Below are 26,138 nucleotides of genomic sequence, written 5' to 3' on the forward strand. Positions count from 1 at the left end.
CCCTCACTAAACTTAGTAATAAATGCTGGTATATCCAGTGCATTGTTGGCATAGCGGGACCAGAAGGCAGTGACCCCCCTGGACCCAGCTTTCACTATCGTGTGTGTCTATTATTTCTCTACCTGCCGATCCGCCTGGGAACAAAGAGAGAGCCCCGTTGCATTGTGGGCTGCTGGCCAGATCCCGCAATAAATAACCTCCTAAAGTGTAACTCAAATATATAAGGAACATGAATACTTATAGTGTTAGAATATAAAATGCTTAAACTTTGCTTTGTGATCACCAAACAATATGGTTGTTAAGAAAAAGCTGCTTAGTTGGCAGTAACATGGCCTTTCTCATGCTCATCCTAAAACATCCTAAAACATGGGGCAATTTTTTTTTTTTTTTAGGCAGGATCTTGCTCTGTCACCTGGGCTGGAGTGTAGTGTGGTGTGATCATACCTCACTGCAGCCTTGAACTCCTGGGCTCTGGTGATCCTCCCACCTCAGCCTCCTGAGTAGCTGGGACTACAGGTGTGTGCCACCATGCCTGGCTAATTTTTTTATTTTAAATTTTTTGTTTTGTAAGTTGCCAGGCTGGTCCCAGACGCCTGGGCTCAAGTGATCCTCTCACCTCGGCCTCCCAAAGTGCTGAGATTACAGGCGTGAGCCACCTTACTCAGCCTCAACATGGGCATCTTGTTTGCTGGCATGCGACATGCTCTTCATAATATCTACAGCAGTGCTTCTCAACCCTCTTTTCCTTATCATCCCCCACCCCATCTTTTCAGACATTTTTTATTAACCACTCCCCCTCCATTAAAATGTAGCACCACAAATATACTGATAACTATTTAAGTCTGCTATGATGTATGTCTGTGCTTTATGCATGAAAAGGGTATTTTTTTTTCATGCTCCCCCTGAAGAACTCTTTTGTCCCCTTGGGGGCGATATCACCACTGTTGAGAAAGCACGATCGGACCCCCTTCCTCCATCTTCCAATAACAGTTTGCTCATGGCTAGAACAGATAATTAGAAGGCAAGCGTCACTCTTCTTTCATTTCCGAGCTGGACCTGTGGTGCCAGCCTCAGCCTGCTTACACACACCATATAGCCATCCTCCAGCTGGAAGTTCTGTCTGCAAGCTTGCTACTCCAGGGAACGCACAAACTTTGTCCGTGCGCCCTCAACCCCAAACTAGAGCCTCCCCAGCAGTTTAGCTGTGTACTAACTAGAGTCAGTTACAGAGAATAGAATTCGCTTGAGCTGACATAAGGAATAATAGATATATTACAAGGACTAAAGGACTTTTGGAATCTCTGGGAGAACTGAGGAAATGGACTGTGGGCTGAGCTTCCAGGAGTGTCAATCAAAGCTGCTGCTACAACTATGGCAATTACAGCTTCAAAGAAGTCTTGGAAATGTAATGTTTAGCTTTTTCAACTGTATTAGTCTGTTTAGGCTATCATAGCAAAATACTAGACTGAGTGGCTTAAACAGCAGAAATTCATTTTCTCACAGTTCTGGGGTTTTTTGGTTTTTGCTTCTTTTGTTTTGTTTTGTTTTTTGACAGGGTCTCACTGTGTCATCCAGGCTGAAGTGCAGTAGTGCAATCATGTTTCACTGGAGCCTTGAACTCCTGGGCTCAAGCAATCCTCCCGCCTCAGCCTCCTGAGTAGCTGGGACTATAGGCATGTGCCACCATGCAAAGCTTTTTTTTTTTCTTTTTAAAAAATTGTTTGTACAGATGGAGTCTCACTGTTGTCCAGACTGGTCTCAAACTCCTTGGCTCAAGTGGTCCTCGTGTCTCAGAGGTACTGGGATTACAGGTGTAAGTCACCATGCATGGCCTCATTTTCGCACACTTCTGGAAGGTAGAAGTCCATGATCAAGGTACTGTCAGTGTTAGTTTCCATGAGGCCTGTCTTCCTGGTTTGCAGATGGCCACCTTCTTGCTATGTTCTCCCCTGGCCTTTCTCTTGTGTGTACACATACAGAGATGTCTCCGGTGTCTCTTCCTCTTCTTACAAGGACCCCAGTCCTATCAGATTAGAGCCCCACCATTATGACCTCACTTAACCTCAAACACCTCCCTTGAGGCCCTATCTCCAAATACAGCCACACTGGGGATTACAGGTTCAACATAAGAATTTTGGGTGAAGGCCAGGTGTGGTGGCTCATGCCTGTAATCCCTGCACTTTGGGAGGCTGAGGTGGGCAGACTATTTGAGGCCAGGAGTTCGAGACCAGCCTGACCAACATGGTGAAACCCCATCTCTACTAAAAATACAAAAGTTAGCCAGTTGTGGTGGTATGCACCTGTAATCCTAGCTACTTGGGAGGCTGAGACAGGAGAATTGCTTGAACCCAGGAGGCAGAGGCTTCAGTGAGCCAAGATGGTGCCATTCTACTCCAGCCTGAGGGGGCAGAGAGCGAGACTCCATCTCAAAAACAAAAAACAAACAAAAAAAAGAATTTCTGGTGGACACAATTCAGTTCATAACACCAACTCTTCTCTGCAGGAACGCATAATGAAAGAAAGTGGTAATGGATATTGAGCAAACCAATATACAATATCCACCACAGCTTTAAAAAAATAAAGGTTAAATTATTCATTTCAACATAAGTAATAGCATAAGTTCAGAAGCAATATAAAAAACAGGTTAAATAAATACTGTTGCATTTACCCAATGGAATATCATGCAACTGTTAAAAAAAAGAATACTGGGAGCTCTATGATAAATGTCTGTACGATTATAAAAATCTCTCGGTTGGGTGCAGTGGCTCATGACTGTAATCCCAGCACTTTGGGAGGCTGAAGCAGGTGGATTGCTTGAGCCCAGGAGTTGGAGATCAGCCTGGGCAACATAGTAAGACCCTGTCTCTACAAAAAACAAAACAAAACAAAACAACAACAACAAAAAAACCAAAACCTAAAATTAGCTTGGAGCTGAGAGTGGTAGCACACACCTGTGGTCCCACATACTTGGGAGGCTGAGGTGGGAGGATTGCTTGAGCCCTGGAGGTTGAGGTTTCAGTGAGCTGAGATCATGCCACTGGACTCCAGCTTGGGGGACAGAGTGAGATCCTGCCTCAGAAATTAAAAAAAAAAAGAGAGAGAAGAAAAGAAAACTCTCCATGTTGTTAAGTGAAAAAACTAAAATTTAGAACAAAGTGAATAGTTTACTATATGTGTAGCAAAAGAAATGTATGAATATATGTCATCTATCTTTATTCATTACCTATATATGTGTATATGTACATATGTATATAAGCAGGTAGGTAGGTATTTGCTCACATACGGCATTATCTGTGAATAATACACAAGAAACATACAACGTTGGTTGCCCCAGTGGTGAGAAGAACTGGATAGCTGGGGGCAGGGATGAGAGAGGACATTTCATTTTATGTATGTATTTTGGAGGTTTTTGTTCATTTGTTTGTTTGTTGAGAAAGCAGATTCTGAGACTGAGTTTAGTGTCCAGGGTGTTGATTAGGAAATGGCCTTGGTATCCAAACCTGTGGAAGGGTGAGAAAGGAATCAGGATTGAGCAGAGGGGGAAGACCTACAATTTGGGCCTGACAACACATTCCTCCATCAAGGCCATCAAGAACTCAGGAGTTGGCTGGGCACTGTGGCTCACACCTGTAATCCCAACACTTTGGGAGGCAAAGGCAGGAGGATTGCTTGAGCCCAGGGGTTCACATCCAGCCTGGGAAACAAAGTGAGACCCCCATCTCTACAAAAAAAATTAAAAAATTAGCAAGGCATTGTGGCACGTGACTTTAGTCCCAGTTACTTAAGAGGCTGAGATGGGAGGATTGCTAGAACCTGGGCAGTCGAGGCTGCAGTAAGCCGTGATTGTGCCACTGCATTCCAGCCTGGGTGACAGAGTAAGACTGTCTTAAAAAACAAACAAACAAACAACACTCAGGAGCTGAAATAGTGCATTTAAGAGTTATCTTGCTTTGGACAACATGGACAGCCTTTTATATTTCTGCCTTGATCAGTCCCCAGACGTGGGCTGCCTTGGAAAGGGCATGAGCTCCAGAAAGGCTATTCTCTGAAACTGAAGCACTCCCTGAGGGAGCTAACAGCTGAAAGCTTTCTGTTCACAGCACTCTCAAAGGTGGGCAACATGTACTTCCTTGGATTCTGAGTGATTCATCTCTGTGTCTGTCACTTACGGCCTATATGATTATGATCTAGCCTCTTGAAACTTCTCTGATCTTACCTCCAAGTACTGTTCACTTCACTTGCTCTGCTCCTTATTGTTTCTTGAGTTTCCATCTCAGAGTCTTTTTTCTCACTGTTGCTGTCTTAATTGTTCCTCCCTTAAATAACAATGAGGCCCACGCCTTTCTTCCTTCATACTTCTGCTGAAATATCTCCCTACTGAGAGGACTTCCCTGATCACCTTACCTGAAATAGTACACTTTCTTTAACTTCCTTTACTTCTTTCTCTAATACTCATCACTGCTTAACATACATTTCTTTGTTTACTTTTTGTTAATGTTCATTTATGATCTCCCTCACATTGCTTGGTTCCCTGGTGTATCCTCAGTGTCTAGGATAACACAGTAACAGGCACATAGGCTTTCAACAAAAATTTGTTGAATGAATGAATGAATGAAGGAGTCAGGCACTGTGCTAAGTTGTAAGATAGAATTACAAGCAAAAGTGGAGGCAGGCCCTGTTCTCATGGAGCTTGCTATCTGGATGGAGAGGCAAAATAATGCATCAATCACACAAAGCTGCAGTCATGACATGGGCTAAAATGGAAAAAAGATATGGTAGGAGAAGAGCATGTAGAAGAGCCTTGAAAGCTTCTGTGAGAAAGTGATGTGTAAGCTGAAATCTGAAGGATGAGTAAGCTTCAATTAGGCAAAGGAACATGGAAGAATCAGGTTCAGTTTTGGAAAAGATTCCTCTGGATTCAACAGGGAAGAGTGAATGAGAGGGAGCAAGGATGGGTATCTATAGGACTGTTAGGAGGGTATGGAAATCCTTCAAATGGGGGGTGATGGTTGCTTGAATTAGAGGTGACCCTGGTGGTTAGAAGAAACAACTACAGGTGAGAATTATTTATTACACAACAGATGAGGCTTATTTATGAATTGTATATGGAAGGTAAGGAAAGGGAAGTGAAAAGAAGGGCTTCTGGGTTTCCATATAACTGGATGGATGGTTGAAAGAATATTGGAAGAGAAACAGGTTTATTTTGTTTTATTTTGTGTTTATATGTGTCTATGGAGAAGAACAGTGAGAGAGAAGACAGATTATGATTTTGATTTTTGACATTTTGGTTTTGAGGTGTTATTGAGACTTCCTGTATGAGATGCCAAGTAGACCATTGGTTATGAGTGAAGAGCTCAGACATGTAGCTTGGGCTGGAGAAGTAAATTTTTGAGTTGTCTGCCTAGGTGGTATTTGAAAATGTGGGAGTGGATGAGATTGCCTAGGCAGAGAACATTCAGTGATAAGAGGAGAGGATGATCTTGAGGGACTGACTTGGAAAAGAGACTAACAGGACTGACTAGAGATATTGGAAGAAAAGGAGGAGAATGTGATGTCACCTCAAAAGAGTGTTTCTAGAAGACGAGTCTGTAGCCATATCAAACCTCCTGAAAAAGGACCTGAGAACTAAAAATACCAGTTGCACTAACTAACATCATGGAGGTCATTGGTGATGCTAGTGATTTTTTGTTGTTGTTGTTGCAGGAGAAATGTTAAGGTTAGTGGAAAATTGATGAAATGGAAACATTGTGAGTAAAAAGAGAAAAGAAAAGCTGAGGGACTATTTGGGGATGGGGGTGGAGGGATGGAGAGTTTAGTTGGTAGTGTGAAGTTTCCAAGAAGATAGGTAGGAAAGTGAGTACCAGTAAAGGGCTTATTAAAATACCAAAGAGCCCAGCACTTTGGGAGGCTGAGGCGGGCAGATCATGAGGTCAAGAGATCAAGACCATCCTGGCCAACATGGTGAAACCCTGTCTCTACTAAAAATGCAAAAATTAGCTGGGCATGGTGGTGCACACCTGTAGTCCTAGCGACTTGGGAGGCTGAGGCAGGAGAATTGCTTGAACCCGGGAGGCAGAGGTTGCAGTGAGCCGAAATCCTGCCATTGCACTCCAGACTGGTGACACAGTGAAACTCCATCACACACACACACACACACACACACACACACACAAGGCCACAGAGGGACTCTGTATTGTAACAGGAGGGAAGAAAGAAAACGGCAGGGAGCAGACTTGAGTAGATTTCTGTTTGGTAGAGGTGAGATGAAGGGATTGGCTTCTATTTTCTCTGTAATGAAAGAGGAGGGATTAACTACTTTTCTAGGTGTTAATAAGGGTGCCTTGTAAACGAATTGTTTTATATGTGAATGGATGCCTTAGCTTTCTAACTTTTACAGATAAGTAAATATATATCCATGCTCATAGCGGTGGGAACAGAAACAATAAGTGTTTAAAAATACTAGATTGAGGCCGGGCGCGGTGGCTCACGCCTGTAATCCCAGCACTTTGGGAGGCCGAGGTGGGCGGATCACGAGGTCAGGAGATCGAGACCATCCTGGCTAACACGGTGAAACCCCGTCTCTACCAAAAATACAAAAATTAGCCGGGCATGGTGGCAGGCACCTGTAGTCCCAGCTACTCGGGAGGCTGAGACAGGAGGATGGCGTGAACCCAGGAGGCGGAGCTTGCAGTGAGCCGAGATCGCGCCACTGCACTCCAGCCTGGGCAACAGCGAGACTCCGTCTCAAAAAAGAAAAATACTAGATTGATTTTGATTCTAATAGTGATGATAATTAATCTGATGATATTCTGATGGCAAGGAAAAGTATAAGCTCCAATCAGGCCCCTGTCGTAAGCCGCCTGACAATTGAGAGGAATGAGGTTCACAGTTGGCTGGTCACAGCACAGGGAAAGGAAATCCACCCCCACGCTCCTTCTGGTCCAGGACCCTAAGGGTTAAGATCAACGAGAGTGGGCCATCACTGTTTCCTAGAGCGGCCCCAGCAAAGCCGCCGGGGGAGATGAGGGTAACTTCCTGTTTCTGCCTTCCGGGTTTGAGAGTTTAGGACCGTGGGTTGGTGGGGTCAGAGGGAGAGGGGGTGCCTTCCACCCGGACTGCTGGGGGTGCAGGGCGCCTTGGGTGTAGCACCCAGAACAGTGAGTTCCTTCTTGGGGGGAAGGGAGCCGAGGGTTGCGGGCTAGAGGAGTGGAAACAGCCCCGTCCAGGCTGCAGTGGACGTCCGGGAGAGAGTTCCCGCTGCTGCCAGGGGCGAAGGCCCAGCATCTCCCGCCGACGGGCCACCATCATCCTTGTCCGCGGGGTCCCTTACGGGATCTTGTCGGCCGGAGACCGTCTGGTATCCTGGAACTTCACCCCCCAGCGTCTCCAACTTGTACCAGCCAGCGGTTCTTAAAACTAGGCTTCAGGCAGTGCATTTTCTTTGAAGGCTTTCTGATCAAAGCACGGCCCCACTCTGATCACATTGTTGCTCTAGAACAGTGAAAACACTCCTTCCCCGTGGAGAGACATCTTAATGGCAGCCTTGTATGGTCTTGCATTTGCCACCATTTTGCTGAGTCACTGTTCCGGGGGCTCCTTTGCTGCCAAATTTAACAGTATTTTAGTAGGGAAAATGAGGGGATGGTAATGTGTTGCCCAGACTCTTGCTGCTTTTGTAAATACTTTGATAACAATATATAACTTAGGACAATATATAACTCCATTCGAACAACTCCACCCCCTTCCTTTTTTTGCATTCAGGTGTATGGTTTTTTCTCCCCCCTACTCAAACACTGGGGATATTAGTAATGTAGACTAGTTTCACGTTTCTCTAGAACAAATCCCCACTTGCTGAGTGTGCTTAGGGAATGTCGACTCACTTTGTTAACAAGGTTTAGGAATGTAGACCTCTTTTTTAAAATGCCAGTCAATATATTCTAAAATAAAGGGACTCTTTGAGGATTCTTTGCAGTTTGGGATTATGCCCAGTTCTGCTTCCTGTTCTAGGTTACGATAATAGATCAGAGGATGAAAAAGGTCAGCATCCAAACAGACTTGGAGCTCAATCCTGCTCTACCACTTTCTAGGTGACCTTAGGAAAATTTCTTAATACCTTTCAAACTCATCCTATGAAATGCTGGTAGTTGTTCATACACTTCAGAGGGCTACTGTAAGAATTAAATGACAAATGTGTGCAAATTATTTCATTCACTACCTGGCACATAATAGGCAGTAATGGTGAAGATACAATATAAGTACATATACTATTTTTTGTTTTTAAAATATGTGCATTTGTATATCCTTTTACGTCCTTATTTTTCTCCCAAACAATGATATTCTTTATATTCTGAAATGGATGCCAAAAGTCCATATGTCACTGCCTTCCTGTGGTAGATCACATTTTCTTCTTGTTCTTTTTCTTTTTTTTTTTGTTGAGACAGACTCTTGCTCTGTCACCCAGGCTGGAGTAGTGCAATGGCACGATCTCGGCTCACTGCAACCTCTGCCTCCTGGGTTCAAGCGATTCTCCTGCCTCAGCCCCCTGAGTAGCTGGGACTACAGGCGCCCGCCACCACGCCCGGCTAATTTTTTGTATTTTTAGTAGAGACGGGGTTTCACCGCATTAGCCAGGATGGAACATTTTCTAGTCCCTTAAAATAGGTTAGTGATTGTTGGCTCCAGAAGACAAAGTTTAGGCTGAAATGGATATTGTGAATATGATAGACTTAGGAACTAAGTGCAAGGAGGAAGAGGTCCCTCTTTAGCCTCCTTTTTATATTGCAGGGTTATTGGCTATAATTATTCCACCTCGGCTTTGTCCTAATTTCTCTTTACTGGTTATATAAATCCTAACTTTCCTTTGAAATTGACTTCAAAGGTTTCCTTCTGTCAAGACCAAGTTATTCTTTTGAAACTAAACAGGGTGCTTTTTTTCTTTAGCTGCTGCTTATGCCTGCATATTGATTCCTTGAAGTCTTTGTAAGTTTTATTATTGGTGTCTTAAAAAAAATACTTTGCTTTTTAAATTAAAAGTGTTTCTAAGCTACGTGTGGACAATGAGGAGTAGTATTCTGTCTTTGAAGCTTGATCCTCAGACCTTTAATGTGAAGATTTACTTTTCTGCATTGTTATTTCAGGGTTAACCCTTAATTCTAAACACTTAGATCTGAGATAAGATTTTCTAAAAGGGCTGCTAAAAGTTGTGTTTCTTATTTTCGGTATGGTTCATGGAACATTCTATGCCTCCTATTGTTGTGTTGGAATGGTTGGGAAGGAAGGAGGAAGAATAAGCTTTAATAAATACCTCCAAACATAATTTATTTCCTTCCACAGGGTTTCTGATCTCTAACTTGGCTGTGATCATTGTGATGGAGCAAGAAAAAAAACTGTTGGTCTCAGATTCTAACAGCTTTATGGAGAGGGAGAGTTTGAAAAGCCCCTTCACAGGTGAGGGATCAAGACAATGATCTGAATCCTTAGGAAATTTGATGTAAAAAGAACAGGACACTACAATGAGACAAACCTTAATTTAATTCCTTGTTCTGTCACTTATAAGCTGTATTAATTATTTCAGCCTCATTGTTCTCATCTTTAAGAAAATGAATAATATCTATTTCACATATATTTTAGAATTAGTGAGATACCATATCCAAAGCTATTTATTAATAGCCACTATTAATAAATAGTGGCTATTGTTATTTCTATAGCATTTGCTCAGATTTTAGCAAAGCTTTTGTCTAGTTTTTACCTGAGATGGTATCCTGTTCAATTTAACTTCTATTCACATCAATCCTGTTTTTTCTCTTAAGTCTTCTAGAACAAAACCTAATGCATTTATTTTTAGATTGATGTTCCCTTTGCCAATAATGATTCAAATAATTCATTATTGTTGTTGCTAGGTACAAAAAAAATCCACCTGCTTCTGGTAAACAGAGGAAAAGAAGTAAAACTGTCTTTAAAAACTTTTTTATATGAAATTATTTATGAGGTTTTACAGTGTTATTTCCTCTCTTCCACTGCAATTTAGAATTTACTTCTCTGGCAGAGATTTGGAATATGGTTAGAATATTTGTTTATTCTTGCAGGAGATGCAAGTATGAATAATTTGGAAACTGTTCACCACAATAATTCTGAGGCAGATAAACTTAAAGAGAAACCTTCAGAATGGTCTAAAAGACATAGACCACAACATTATAAGCATGAGGATGCAAAAGAAATGCCACTGACATGGGTTCAAGATGAGATTTGGTATCATGATTCCTATGACAGTGATGGCAAGTCAGAGAATTGGGGAAATTTTATAGCTAAAGAGGAGGAAAAACCCAGTCACCAGGAATGGGACCCAGGAGAACATACCAATGCCTGTGTCCAGCAGAATTCATCCTTTGTAGACAGACCCTATAAATGTTCCGAATGTTGGAAAAGCTTCAGTAATAGTTCTCATTTGCGTACTCACCAGAGGACCCACTCAGGAGAAAAGCCTTATAAATGCTCTGAGTGTGCAAAATGCTTTTGTAACAGTTCTCACCTGATTCAGCATCTAAGAATGCACACAGGAGAGAAGCCCTACCAGTGTGGTGAATGTGGGAAAAGCTTCAGCAATACCTCCCATCTTATTATCCATGAGAGAACTCACACGGGAGAGAAACCCTATAAATGTCCCGAGTGTGGGAAGAGATTCAGCAGCAGCTCTCACCTTATTCAGCATCACAGATCACATACAGGTGAAAAACCATATGAATGTTCTGTCTGCGGAAAAGGCTTCAGTCACAGCTATGTCCTAATAGAACATCAGAGGACTCACACTGGAGAAAAACCTTATAAGTGCCCTGATTGTGGGAAGAGTTTTAGTCAGAGTTCCAGCCTCATTCGCCACCAGCGGACACACACAGGTGAGAAGCCCTACAAATGTCTTGAGTGTGGAAAAAGCTTTGGTTGTAATTCTACTCTAATAAAACATCAGAGAATACATACAGGAGAAAAGCCTTATCAATGTCCAGAATGTGGGAAGAATTTTAGTCGTAGTTCAAACCTTATTACACACCAGAAGATGCACACAGGAGAGAAATCCTATGAAAGTTCTGAATATGAGGAAAGTTTGGGTCAGAACTGCAATGTGATAGAAGAATGCAGAATCCAGTTAGGAGAGAAACCATATAGATGTTGTGAATGTGGGAAGAGTTTTGGCCTTAGCTCCCATCTCATTAGACATCAGAGAACACATACAGGAGAAAAACCTTACAGATGTTCTGAGTGTTGGAAAACCTTCAGTCAGAGTTCCACCCTGGTGATTCACCAAAGGACACATACAGGAGAGAAACCTTATAAATGTCCTGATTGTGGTGAATGCTTCAGTCAGAGCTTTAACCTTATCAGGCACCGGAGGACCCACATAGGGGAAAAACCTTACAAATGTACCAGCTGTGAGAAATGCTTCAGCAGAAGTGCCTACCTCAGTCAGCATCGGAAAATTCACGTAGAAAAGCCTTTTGTGTCTCCCGACGTCGGGGATTTTCCTCATGAATGGACTTGGAAAAACTGTTCAGGGGAAATGCCCTTCATCCCTTCATTTTCCGTCTCAAATTCATCTTCCTGAGTCCCAAAGCCTGGTTGGTGATGGTTTTTTCTTCCTTGTTGGACCATGACAATTTAGGTATTCTGTGATTGTTGTGCTATAAAGTTTCTTTGATGTGTTTGTCAAAACATTTGGAAAAAGTCAACCTCCCAGTTTAAAGGATGGGAAGACCCCAATCACCAGGTTATTGGATCTGTCCAGTGAGAGATTCATCCACCAAGGATGAAGAAAGGAGGACTTTTAAAAATTTAAGGTAAGATAGTAATAGCTTCAAAAGAACACGTACAGAGTAATCCTGAGAGTAAGCAAAAGAACCATGAGAACCTGAAGCTAGAATTGCTATTGAATTACTTTATTTTCTCTTCCCTTATTGGGTAGAGATACATCATTACTGGCCTCAGGGGTTTACCCAAAGAAAGGGTATTTTTGAGCAAATAATGTGATTTCCTGGCTATTTTGTTGGGGCTTAAGAAGAGATTTTTTTTTCAAATGCATTTTTAGTCACTAAAAATTAACTGTCGTACCATCTAGAACTATACTGTCCAGTACCATAGCCTCTAGTCGTATTTAGCTATTTCTATTAAGATTAATTGAAATTTTAAATCCAGTTCCTCAGTCACACTAGCCACTTTCTAAGTGCTCAGTAGCTCTGTGTGACCAGCGGCTACTGTATTGGATATTATAGAAGGTTCTTTCATTCAAGATCATCATTCTTGACAGACCCATAAATATTTCCTATAAAGACTGTAGAAGTGTGTTCTGGAGGGTTTGCTCTCCAAAAGGAATTGTAATATAGAGTAGAATTGGGATAGAGTATTGAAGACACTGGGTTTAGAGATTGGATATTTTAATGATTGTGTGTTCTAATTCATGTGCTGCCAACTGAGTTATCTAGTGATACGACCTCACTGTCTTGACCAAAGCCAGAATAGAAGGCAGGATTCCTGAATTCTATCTTAAAATTTGTAATGAAGAGCCTTTTCCCTAAATTATCCCATTATGTAATTCTTGGTCAGCTCAAGAACTGGGTTCTTTTTCTAATAATTAACTCACTAAATCTGAGCCAGTGTCCAAGGACAGTTTGCCATTAAGGAGTACTGAGACTTCTTAGCTTTGGTACTGACAGTTTTCTTTCGCCTCTTGACATAATTGGTATATGGATCTGATAACTGAGGTCCCATCTTCCCTACTCATTCCTATGGGAATGATGCTTTGGAAATTATTAGATATATCCTATTCCCTTCCTCCCATTTTTTTCCTGCTAGTGCAAAAGGTAGATGAGTAGGAAGATTAGGACTCCTGAGTTGCCCATGATTTCATCTAATTTTTGGATTCAGAATGTATTTTATGAATAATATGCTGAGATGCATATTAGGAATATGAAGCCAGAATGGGTCAGTTGTAGCTGCTGCAAAGTTCTGTAGCTGATGGTCATTTAATTGCATGGGGATTATTTTATCTTTCATGATTGTGGTGCACCTGATGCTGGCCGGGTATTTGTGTGTTTTTGTATTGTTATTTGATTACAAAAATAAAGCAAAAACTAACAAATAAAGGTATTGAAGAATTTGGGGGAAATTTTCTGCTTTCAAAAAAGGGGAAAACATTAGGCATTACTGGCTTTTTATTTTTATTTTTTTCTTATTCGTTAATTTTTTTTTTTTTTTTTTTTTGAGACGGAGTCTCACTCTGTCGCCCAGGCTGGAGTGCAGTAGTGCGATCTTGGCTCACTGCAAGCTCTGCCTCCCGGGTTCATGCCATTCTCCTGCCTCAGCCTCCCGAGTAGCTGGGACTACAGGCGCCTGCCACCACGCCTAGCTAATTTTTTGTATTTTTAGTAGAGATGGGGTTTCACCGTGTTAGCCAGGATGGTCTCGATCTCCTGACCTCATGATCCAGCTGCCTTGGCCTCCCAAAGTGTTGGGATTACAGGCGTGAGCCACTGCGCCCAGCCCTTATTAATTTTTTTAAGAGATAAGGTCTCACACTGTCACCCAGACTGTAGTGCACTAGCACCATCATAGCTGACTGCAGCCTCAGACCCCTGGGCTCAAGGGATCTTCCCATCTCCGCCTCCTGAGTAGCTAGGACTACAAGCACATGCCACTGCAGCCAGCTAATTTTAAAATTTTTGTAGAGACAGGGTCTTGCTACGTTGCCCAGGCTGGTCTTGAACTCCTGGCTTCAAGCAGTTCTCCTCCCTCAGCCTCCCAAGCTGCTGAGATTACAGGTGTGAGCCACCACACCTGGCCCATTATTGGCTTTTGTGTGACCTCACCTGAGTATTTTTCTATCTTTGTATGTTATCTAGTATTGCCCAAATTTTCTTAAATTGTAATATTTCAGGACAAGTTTTTATGGTAACAGTTTGATTAATGCTTGATAACTAAGGAGTTATCAACTTAGGAGTTGGCTGATAAACTTAGGAGTTTGCTGTTGAGGCTGAAATTCAGTTACAAGGCAGCAGTGATTGGGGTGATACAAAATCAATGCTCTGTGGTAGGTAACCACTCTGAGCCTCAGTTCCCTCATCTGTAAAGCAGAAATAATGCCTACCTTACAGGGTTACCATAAACATTAAATGAATGTTTGCAAAGCATATAGCACAGTGCTTAAACATAGCAGGGTATCAATAAATGATAATTAGTTGCTGCTATTATTATTAATTGAAACAAACTGAAAAAAAATTGTTATCCACATGTTTTAAAAATAGGAAGTAGTAGTACAGCCCCAAATGATCTTACTTGTAGATTCTTTATGATCAACTTCAGGAATTTTAAGGGATAAAATATTGGAAAAGCACAGGACTATATTGTTTGCAGACTGTCTAAAACACTTTTATTCACTTTGTAAGCAGCTATAACAAAGAAACAGGAAATTTTACTAAATTTTCTTTTTATTCATGAAACAAAGGATTTGGTTTAACTTGGGAAAGAACAAAGTCGCAAGTTCAATTTAAGTTAATTTGCATCTGAAGAGATTAATAACAGGTACAATTTATGTCCTGTCACCATCACCTATACAATGTACTATGATGGCTGGCAATATATAAAACCTATTTCACAAACCTTGATGTCTACCAGAATAAAGATGTTCATATCTTAGATGAGTTAAGATGGGCTCCATTAGTAGAAAAATTTGGCAAAAATCCTTGTCTCTTTGGATTGAAAATGAGGAAAACAAGAGATTTGTACCTTATGATGGAGAAGATAACATAGTCAAATGTAATATGTGATACTTTTATCTCAGTTTCATTAATCAGCAAGTAGGCTCTTTGTTTAGCTACATGAGAAAGAAATTCTATATTCTCTATTTTTCTTGCTAGCATAAAGGACTCAGCATGTGAATAAAGAAAGCATTCTTTATTTATGAGTGATTTATTTCATAGTTTCTTTTTAATTAAATAGAAGAGACCTATAATGTATATTTTTCCTACTCAAAGAAGGAGCTCATATATATTTTCCATACCATAGCATAGGGAGAGCCATGTCAATGCATGTACTCACAACTATAGGAGGGAACTCACTCCCTAACTGCTGTACAGCCTACCAGAGGGCATGTAAGCATAAGTCTCTATTGTAATTAAGGTAAAGTCTTAATCCCATCATCCCAAGTCATCCAAGTGGGGTCTACCAAATGGGCCTTCTCCTTAGTGCTGTAGAAGTTTCTTCACTGATGGTGAGAGGTAGTGGAGTACAGCGGTACTGTGACTATTGCCCTTTATATGTTAATCTGACACATTGATCTCAGCCAGTCTCATTTTCTGAAATCATGGTGTTTTAGTATCTTTAGTGTTGCCATAACAGAATACCTTAGCTGGGTAATTTATAAAGAAAAGAGGTTTATTTGGCTGATGATTCTGATGGCTGGAAAGTCCAAGAGCATGGGACCAGCATCTGCTTGCTTCTGGTGAGGGCTTCTGTGCTGTGTCATAACATGGCAGAAGGTCAAGGGTGAAGGGAGCACGTGCAAAGGGGCAGAACATGAGAGTTGTAATCACTTCATAACAGCTCGCTCTCAGAAACTAATCCTGTCTCATGGGAGAGAGAGGTCTCACGTGAGAGACAGAGGTCACTCACTGACAAGAATTGTAGAAGAATTGGCAGCACGCTGCCCATATGAGCAGAGGGAACGCCCGTGACTCAGATGCCTCCCATTAGGCCCTACTTCTTAAAGGTACCACCTCCCAACATTGCTGCACTGGGAATTAAGGTCCCAACATGAGTTTTGGTGGGAACACTCAACTCATAGCATTTGGTAACAACAAGACTGTCGTTACAGTAGTCCCCCCTTATCCAAGGTTTTGCTTTCTGGGGTTTTAGTTGCCCTTGGTCAACCATGGTCTGAAAATATTACATCACTACTCTTGCCCTTTGGGGCCTTTATTCAGTAAGGTAAGGATTATTTGAAGATAAGCATTGTGATACCACAACAGTAGATGTGATAACTGAGATGGCTACTAAGTGATTTATAGCAATCCAGGCCAGAAATGGTGGGACAGTGAGACATTTTGTCATGCTACTCAGAACAGCAGGCAGTTTAAAACTTAGAAATTATTTCTGGAGTTTTCTATTTACATCACAATGCCTACATCATTTATTTCATTTCATATCATCATGAAGCCATTGTACTATTTCATCATCACCTCAAGAAGAAAGGTAAGTACGGTACAATAAGATATTTTGAGAGAGAGGCCACATTCACATAACTTTATTACAGTATATTGTTATAATTGTTCTATTTAGTTACTGTTAATCTTACTGTACCTCATTTATAAATTAAATGTATCATATCATTTAATTTATGTGATAAAATTAAACTTTATCATACATAAACTTTATGTATGGAAAAAACTTAGTACGTATAGGGTTCAGTACTGTCCTTGGTTTCAGGCATCTACCAGAAATCTTGGAATGTGTCCCCAGCAGATAAGGGGGACTACTATGCTTTTTAAAATTCTGTATTTGATTTAACGTATTTATTTCTCCTTTCAAGCAGTATAACCATTCATTCAACAAAAATTTATTTGATGCCTAACATGTATTTAGCAGAGGTCATGTGACAACGGGAGGGGCAAATGTGAGGACAATGCAGTTGTAGGAAAACATGCAGCTTTTTGCTTGGCTACTTTCTCCTTGGCAGCTCTGGAACTACACTTACTCTACTGAATCCTTCATCTTCAAACTTAACAGATGATCTGAAAAGCTAGAGATAACAATAGATTAAAGTGGGTTATGTTTGCTCTGTGAAAATGCAAGCTCTCCGAAGTTTGACACAGTGCTTTGCACATAGTTGTGCTTAATAGTTATTGAGTGGGTGTCATATGCTTATGTGTTTTATGCTAATGTCTAAGCGTATGCCCTTCCAGGATATGGATCCATTTTTGTGACTGAATGGATCAAGCCTTAAGCCTTGATCCTTTGTAACCCTTAAGCCTAACACAGAGCCTGGCATATGAAGTGTTTATGGGTTTTGGTTGAGGGGTTTTCACCAGTGAATAAAGTCTACTGGATTAGATTGTATAATCTCAATGTCTCCTTGGGCTGGTTTGTAAATGAAAGTTGCTGTGATAGGACGTTGGGTGTATCCTCACACTAACCTTAGAGGACATTTAAAAAGTGTCCTGGCCGGGCGCAATGGCTCATGTCTGTAATCCCAACACTTTGGGAGGCCGAGGCAGGCGGATCACTTGAGGTCAGGAGTTCAAGACCAACCTGGCCAACATGGTGAAACTCCATCTCTTCTAAAAATAATTTAAAAAATTAGCTGGGCATGGTGGTGTTGCCTGTAGTACCAGCTACTCGGGAGGCTGAGGCAGGAGAATTGCTTGAACCCAGGAGGCGGAGGTTGCAGTGAGCCAAGATCGCACCACTGCATTCCAGCCTGGGTGACAGAGCAAGACCTTTCTCTAAATAAATAAATAAATAAATAAATAAAAAGTGTCCTGATAATTCACTACCCTGAGCTTCAGATTGGACTCTATAGGACGAGTTTAAAACTTGTTTCAAATTTAAATTTCAGTCACTTTCTAGCTTTGTATTTTGTACTTACCTTGTAGATTTGGTAAGCAGTGAATGAGGTGAACTTGGCATATCATAGGTGTTAAGGAAATACTTTTTTCCTTTTCTCTCCACCTCATTTGCTCATAATTTTGCCAGAGATAGACTTCAGGGACAGAAATGTTTAATCATTTGTTGGATGGATTATTTCTAGGTTTCTAAAATAGAGACATTAATAACGCTTAGCTCATGGGTTTATTGTGAGGATCAGTGAGATGATGTATGTAAAGTGCTCAGTGTTCCTGATACTTAGTCATCACTCAGTATTAACTGTTACTACCATTGTTATCATCAAAGGTGGCTCCAGACCAGCATGGGTCTTTGGATCGTCTTTGAAGTTAGCCTCAGAGATATGACTGTCCCCTGAGGCCACTAAAATAGTTCAATCTTTTTATTATTATTTATGCCATGAGTAGGAAGGGCCATGAATAAGAGTGTGGGGACATGAATAATAGCAAGCTGTTCAGGAGGCTGATAATGTAGCACATCATTTTTATAATATGGCAGCCAGTTGAGCAACTGCTGCATTTTCTGTTTAAAAATTATTCCCAGCTGGGTGTGGTGGCTTATGCTTATAATCCCAGCACTTTGTGGGATGCAGAGGTGGGAAGATCACTTGAGCCCAGGAGTTGGAGACCATCCTGGGCAACATAGTGGGACCCTGTCTCTACAGAAATTAAAGTTAAAAAAAAAATACCCTACCTGTCACTCCTCTATCTCTTTCATTTCTATTTTGTTCTCGTTTACCTCTTTCTGGCCCTAACCTCTGCCTCATCTGTCCATATGCCAACCCAAATTTAAGATTTTTTCTTTTTAAGAGACAGGGTCTTGCTCTGTCATCCAGGCTGGAGTGCAGTGGTGCGATCATGGCCCACTGTAACCTTGAACTCCTGGGCTCAAATGAGCTTTTTCCTACCATTTAATTTGTTCCTCATCCTTTCCTCTCATCACCCTCCCCTCTACCCCTGCTATGGGGTTGGAATCAAGTCAAAGCTGAGGATGGTGCAAGTGTTGGGGTTAATTAGAAGGATACAGATGGAAACAGAATGCCAGGCAATCATGACATAGTGCGCCTGTAGCCGCTTCCAAGCAGAGGCGGCTTGTGGGCGCTAAGACAGCCAGGTTTCTGATGTAACATTGCTTGACTCTGGTAAACTCAGTACATATTCTAGAATTTGACAGGTTGAGGGATGGAATGAAAGCTTGATTGAGAAATGAACATTATTAATTTTGAGCCTTACTAAGTCATGGATAAATGTTCACATTAAAAACATATTAGTTCATTAGACTGATAGACAAAGGTGAAAGATTTTCCCCCTTAACATTGCTTTTTTCTGATTAAAGTACTACTTACTAATTGTAAAATATACAAAGAAGTATAAATTAGGAAATACACTTAAGTATGAAGGCCAGAATTAAAATGACCCATAATCATTTTTTCCAGAGATTACTTACCTTGAAAATGCTGAGGTCTTTCCCAGTAACCTCTTTTCTAAGCATATATATGAATAAATATTTAAAATTGGATTATATGGAGTGTATGTGTGAGTGTGTGTGTGTGAGTGTGGCATTGTGTCTTATTTTTTTCTTAATATTACATCATTTGTCATTTTACTTGTTTTAAAATTGTTAGGAAGCTTTTAGTGGCTTCATAATATACTGAACGGTTGTGTCATAACAATGTAATTGTTTTAATGTAGGATATTTATATTGTTTCTACTTGTTTGCTATTAAAAATAACACTGGCCAGGCACGGTGGCTCACGCTTGCAATTCCAGCACTTTGGGAGGCTGAGGTGAGTGGATCACCTGAGGTCAGGAGTTCGAGACTGGCCTGGCCAACATGGTGAAACCCCATCTCTACTAAAAATACAAAAATTAGCTGGGTGTGGTGGCATGTGCACCTGTAATCCCAGCTACTCGGGAGGCTGAGGCAGGAGAATCGCTTGACCCTGGGAGGTGGAGGTTGCAGTGAGCCAAGATCATGCCACTGCAATCCAGCCTGGGGACTCCGTCTAAAAAACAAAACAACAACAACAAAAAACCACTGCTGTGCTGGGCACCATGGCTCACACTTGTAATCCCAGCACTTTTGGAATCTGAGACAGGAGGATTACTTGAGGCCAGGAGTTCAAGACCATCCTGGGCCACATAGTGAGACCCTATATCTACAAAAAATTTTTAAAAATTAGCTGGGCATGGTGATGTGGCTATGGTTCCAACTACTCAGGAGGCTGAGGTGGGTGGATTGCTTGAGCCTAGGAGGTCCAGACTGCAGTGAGCCATGATTATGCCATGGTACTCCAGCCTGAGCAACAGTGAGACCCTGTCTCAAAAAAGTAAAAATAAAAATACTGCTTTGAACAGGCTGTTTTTAGATGCTGTTTTGTTTTACTGTTGTGGTTGTGATTATTTGGTCTTGCTTTTATGCTTTTTTAAAAAAATATATAAATCTTAAAGTACATGTCTAATTATTTCCTTAGCATAAATTTCTAAAAGTGAGATTATTGAATCAGTGGGCATAAATGATTTTAAAGGCATTTTGTTTAATTGCTCTCCAGAAATTATATCAGTTTAAAGTATCCCAGTGGAAGAATTTTCTTAAACACCTTTTTTTGGGGGACAAAGAAGAACAAATAATATGTAAATAGATCATATATTATTATAATTCAAGGCCAACACATTAATATGATGAAAACCTTCTCTTGAGATTTTGTTTTGTTTTGTTTTTGAGACAGGGTCTTGCTTTGTTGCCTAGGCTGTACAGTACACTGGTGTAGTCACGGCTCTCTGCAGCCTTGACTCCCAGGCTCAAGCAATCCTTCCACCTCAGCCTCCCAAGTAGCTAGGACTACAGGCACACCACCTTGCCCTGCTATTTTTTTTACTTTTATTTTGTAGAGATGGGGTCTTGTATGTTGCCCAAGCTGGTTTTGAACTCCTGGCTCAAGTGATCCTCCTGCCTTGGCCTCCCAAAGTTCTGGGATTACAGGCATGAGCCACTGCACCTTGCCTGAGATGGTTTTTATAAGATAATCTTGTTCCTCCTCTCCTGGTCTTAGGATCAACTGAGATTCACCTTGGGTTGAATTATTTTAAGAATTACTTTGACTTTTCCTTTTGCTGCCCTAGGCATAATTTCAAGGGACATCTTCAGGAGCTGCTTTAAGAACTAGGGAAATAAGCTGAGGTTTTGGTACCAGGAGTACTTCCAGAGGAACAGAATTTTAAGGGTGGATTTTCGTAACTTGTTTTGGGGTTTCTGGAATTGGCTCTTTAATCTGATTAGAGCTAAAAATGCTAAAGACTTTCTACTTCTAATAGTACAGACAGCACTGATAGTCCATGGCTGAGTTGTTTATAGAGATACGCAAAATAAATGCATGTGACACTCCTAATTCACCACTTACAAGAAGCAATGCACTTGGTGATTCTGTACATGATACTTTAGGATGTTTGTGGAAAATCAAGAAACATAATGACATTAGTTGGTTGCTACTAATATTGCTGGGCAAAGTAATGAAAGAAAAGGATGAGCTCAGGGATTTGAATTCTCAGCTCCAGGTATACATAAATAGTCTCAAAACTTCTAAGTGTTCCCTGAAGGAGAATCTTCTCCCCAGTAGCCTTTGGGTTGAAATTACTGAAAACCAAACGCAAGCCCTGATCATGCAACTAGCTTACCTACGAAGAAAGGTGCACTCAGCCTCACAGGATGTTTACTGTTAAAGTGAGGGCATTGATTGGGAAAGAATGGGAATAATTGGATTCCAAGGTGGCAGGGTCCAAGTGGCAAAACTCAACTGCCAAAGGCAAGGTGGGCATAGTTATCATAATGAGCAAACAGCAGAGGCAATCCAACAATCAGAATAATCTGACTCATGTAGACATTTGGCTTTGGCTAATTAATCTTGATGTTCCTAGAAGTGAAATAGATGGAAAGCTTACTACATTCTTAAGTAGAAAACTTCCAGGTCAAGTGAACAAAAGTCTAACTCAAATATTAAAAACAGATCATCATGGCCACTCAATTTCCACACTTGAGCCAGTTTACAGACCCAGAACCCCTTGAATAAAGGGTACCCTACCCTTCATTTGGGTATACTACCAAACCTTTATACTGTTTATACCTCCGGCCTTTTACTAGGGTAACTGCGCATTGGGGAAAGAGAAATAATCAGAACTTTCAGGTAACTACTGACAACTGGCTCTGAACTGACATTGATTCCAGGAGACCCAAAATATGGTGGCCGTCCAGTCAGAGTAGCAGTTTATAGAGGTCAGGTGATCAGTGGAGTGTTAGCTCAGGTTTGACTTACAGTGGGTCCAGTGAGTCCCCAAACCATCCTGTGGTCACTTCCCCAGTTCCAGAATTCCTAGTTGGAATACACATACTTAGCATACTGAGCAGAATTTCCACATTGGTTGCCTCACCTGTGGAGTGAGGGATATTATGATTGGAAAGGCCAAATGGAAGCCATTAGAGCTGCGTCTACCTGGGAAAATAGTAAATAAGAAATCGTATCACATCTTTGGAGGGATTTCAGAGATTACTGCCACCATGAAGGACTTGAAAGATGCAGAGGTGGTGGTTCCCTGCCCATTCTTATTCAACTCTCTGCCCTGTGTAGAAGACAGGATCTTGGGGAATACAGCGGATTACTGTAAGCTTAACCAAGTGGTGACTCCAATTGCAGCTGCTGTACCAGATGTGATTTCATTGCTTGAGCAAATTAACACATCCCTTGGTACCTGGTATGCAGCTACTGATGTAGCAAATGCATTTTTCTCCATACCTGTCCATAAGGGCCAGCAAAATACCTTCACTGTCCTGCCTCAGGTGTATATCAAGTCTCCAGCTCTGTGTCATAATTTAGTTTACAGAGATCTTGATTGCCTTTCCCTTCCACAAGATACCACACTGGTCCATTACATTGATGACATTAAGCTGATTGTACCCAGTGAGTAAGAAGTAGCAACCACTCTGGACTTACTGGTAAGACATTTGTGTGTCAGAGGGTGGGATATGAATCCAACCCTCAGTGAAATTTCTAGGGGTCCAGTAGTGTGGGGCCTGTCGAGATATCCCTTCTAAGGTAAAGTTCTTGCATCTGGCCCCTCCTATAAACAGGAAACAATGCCTAGTGGGCCTATTTGGATTTTGGAAGGAACATGTTCCTCACTTGGGTGTGTTGCTTTGATCCATTTACTGAGTGACTAGAAAAGCTTCTAGATTCAAGAGGGGCTGCAACAGATCCCTGGCTATTATGCAAGCTGCACTGCCACTTGGGCCGTATGATCCAGCTGATTCAATGGTACTTAAGATGTCAGTGGCTGATGGGGATGCTGTTTGGAGCCTTTGGCAGGACCCCATTGGTGAATCACAGTGGAGGCCTTTAGGATTTTGGAGCAAGGCCCTGCTATCATCCACAGATAACTACCCTCCTTTTGAAAGGTAGCTCTTGGCCTGCTACTGGACCTTAGCAGAAACTAAATGGTTGATCATGGGCCACCAAGTTACGATGTGACCTGAACTGCCTATCATGAATGGGGTGTTATCTAACCCACCAAGCCATAAAGTTGGGTGTGTACAGCAGCACTCCATCATCAAATGGAAGTAGGGTATTGATCAGCCTGAGCAGGTCCCGAAGGCAAGAGATTCCATGAGGAAGGGACTCAAATGCCTATGTTTCCTGCTGCTACACTCTCTCTCTTCTCTCTCCCAGCCTGCACCTTTGGCCTCATGGGGATGACTCTATGATCAGTTGACAGAGGAAGAGAATACTAGGGCCTAGTTTTCAGATGGTTCTTCGTATATGCAAGTACCACCAGAAAGTGGACAGCTACAGCACTGCAGCCCCTTTCTAGAACATCCCTGAAGGAAGGTAGTGAAGGGAAATCCTCCTGTGAACAGAATTTCAGTCAGTGCACCTTGTTGTGCACTTTGCTTGGAAGGAGAAATGGCCAGATGTGTGATGACATGCTGATTCATGGGCGATAGCCAATAGTTTGACTGAATGGTCAAGAACTTGGAAGGAACATGATTGGAAAACTGGTGACAAAGGAATTTGGGGAAGAGGTTTTGTGGATAGACCTCTCTGAGTGAGCAAAAGATGTGATGATATTTGTGTGCCATATGAATGCTCACCAAAGGATGACCACCTCAGCAGAGGAGAATTTTAATAAGTGAATAGAATGACCTGTTCTGTGGATAGCAGTAGACCTCTTTCCTTAGCCACCCCATCATTGCCCAAAGGGCTCATAAGCAAAGTGGCCATGGTGGCAGGGATCGTGTTTATGCATGGACTCAGCAACACAGACCCCCACTTACCAAGGCCAACCTGGCTACAGCCACTTCTGAGTGTCCATTCTGCCAGCAAGAGACCAACACTGAGCTCCTGATATGGCACCATTCCCCAGGGTGATCAGTTATCTGGTGGCAGGTTGATTACAGTGGACTGCTTCCATCACGGAAGGGACAGCCATATGTCTTTACTGGAATAGACAGTTACTCTAGATATGGATTTGTCTTCCTTTCATGCAAGGCTTCTGCCAAAACTCCATCCATGGACTTACCAAATGCCTTATTCACCATCATGTTATTCCACACAGCATTGCTTCTGACCAAGGAACTCACTTCACAGCCAAAGAAGTGTGGCAATGGGCGCATGCTCATAGAATTAATTGGTTTTACCTTGTTTCCCATCATCCTGAAGCAGCTGGCTTAATAGAATGGCAGAATGACCTTCTGAAGTCACAGTTACAGTGCTAGCTAGGTGACGATACTTTGCAGGACTGGAACAAGGTTCTTTAGAAGGCCGTATATGCTCTGAATCAGCATCCAATATATTATACTATTTCTCCCATAGCCAGGACTCATGCGTCCAGCAATCAAGGGGTGAAAATGGGAGTGGCACCACTCACCATTGCCCCTAGTGACCCACTAGCAAAATGTTTGTTTTCTGTTCCAGTGACATGTTCTGCTGGCCTAGAGGCATTAGTTCCAGAGGGAGGAATACTTTTACCAGCAGACACAACAATGATTTCATTGAACTGGAAGTTTAAAACTGCCACTGGGCCAACTTGGACTCCACACAGGCTAAGAAAGGAGTTAAGGTGTTGGCTGAGGTGATTGATCTGTACTACCAAGGGTGAAATTGGACTATTACTCCACAATAGAGGTAAGGAAGAGTTTGTCTGAAATACAGGAAGTCCCTTAGTTTTACCATGCCTTATGATTAAGGTCAATGGGAAACTATTATACAATAACTGAATCTAGGCAGGACTATGAATGGCCCAGACCCTTTAGGAATGAAGGCTTATGTCACCCCACCAGGTAGAGAACCACAACCAGCTGAGGTGCTTGCTGAACTTGAAGGCAAATGGAATACAGCATATACAATAGAAGAAAGTAGTTATAAATACCAGCTGTACCCACATGACCAGTTAACAGAATTGAGGACTGTAATTGTCATGACTATTTCCTCCCTATTTTGTTAAGAATACCTTCATGCATAGATACATACATCTTAAACAGATATTTGTTGTCTTTCCTCTCTTATTCATTTAGCATTAACATAAAATTTATTGACTTTTAGTGTTTAAGTATTGTTAATTTTACATCACAGTATTTAAGTTATGGGATATCAGGAGAAGAGTAAACATCACTAAAGAAGTTCACCTTCTCTTCTGGGGATGGGATTTGTGCGTTTTCGGTTGTACACAGGATAGTTTTATCATGTTAGGTGGAATTATGACCTTTTTATTGTTTTTATTTGGAGATGAAGTATGGTTTAAGGAGATGTGTATGGGTGATAGTTTAACAAGGGGTGGACTTGCGACGGTTAATTTTAGGTGTCAACTTAACTGGATTAAGGGATGCCTAGATGGCTAGGGAAACATTATGTCTGGATGGGTCTGTGAGGGTGTTTCCAGAGGAGACTGATACAAGAGTCAGTGGACTGAGAGAGGAAGACCTGTCCTCAATATGGGCAGGCACCATCCAGGTAGCTAGGGGCCAGCTGGGACAAAGGGGGAAGATGGGAGACCCTTGTTCTCTGCTCTCTGTCTGCCTTCCAGATCTGGATGCCTGTTCTTCTCCTGCGCTTGGACATCAGACTCCAGGTTCTTTGGCTTTTGGACCCTGGGACTTGCACCAGGGTCCTCCCAGGATTGTCAGGCTTTTGTTCTCAAACTGTTCTCAAGCTGCATCATCTGAAGCTTCCAGACTAAGCCATGCTACTACTGGCTTTGCTGATGCTCCAGCCTGCACGTGGCCTATGGTGGGACTTCATCTCTGTGGCAGTGTGAGCCAATTTTCCCTAATAAATTCCCTTCCATATATCCTGTTGCTTCTGTCTCTCTGGAGAACCCTTACTGATTCAGGTGAATTCCTAGAAGTGGGATTATTGAATCAAAGGGTATACATTGTTTTCAAGGCATATTGCTTAATTACTTTCAGAAATTTTATCAATTTAAATTACCCCAGTGAAGTAATTTTGTTAA

The 26,138-nt window shown here is 41.7% G+C and overlaps 1 protein-coding gene across 2 annotated transcripts in view; it reads left to right on the plus strand.

The window, feature by feature from the left end:
* The window catches only part of ZNF572 (zinc finger protein 572), a 48,728-nt gene extending 33,786 nt beyond the window's left edge, over positions 1-14,942 (plus strand). The window contains exons 1-3 of one of the 2 annotated variants that reach the window (XM_003820462.4): positions 7,067-7,157; positions 9,334-9,447; positions 10,086-14,942. In XM_003820462.4, coding sequence (XP_003820510.3) covers positions 9,369-9,447; positions 10,086-11,596 — 1,590 coding nt within the window. In that variant the 5' untranslated portion in view covers positions 7,067-7,157; positions 9,334-9,368 and the 3' untranslated portion in view covers positions 11,597-14,942. Of the gene's footprint in view, positions 1-7,066; positions 7,158-9,333; positions 9,448-10,085 lie in introns of those variants that run through there. The other variant, XM_055116943.2, reaches the window with a different exon arrangement.
* The last annotated feature ends 11,196 nt before the right edge of the window (positions 14,943-26,138 follow it).

This window comes from Pan paniscus, chromosome 7 (genome assembly GCF_029289425.2).
Source record: "Pan paniscus chromosome 7, NHGRI_mPanPan1-v2.0_pri, whole genome shotgun sequence".
Lineage (NCBI taxonomy): Eukaryota > Metazoa > Chordata > Mammalia > Primates > Hominidae > Pan > Pan paniscus.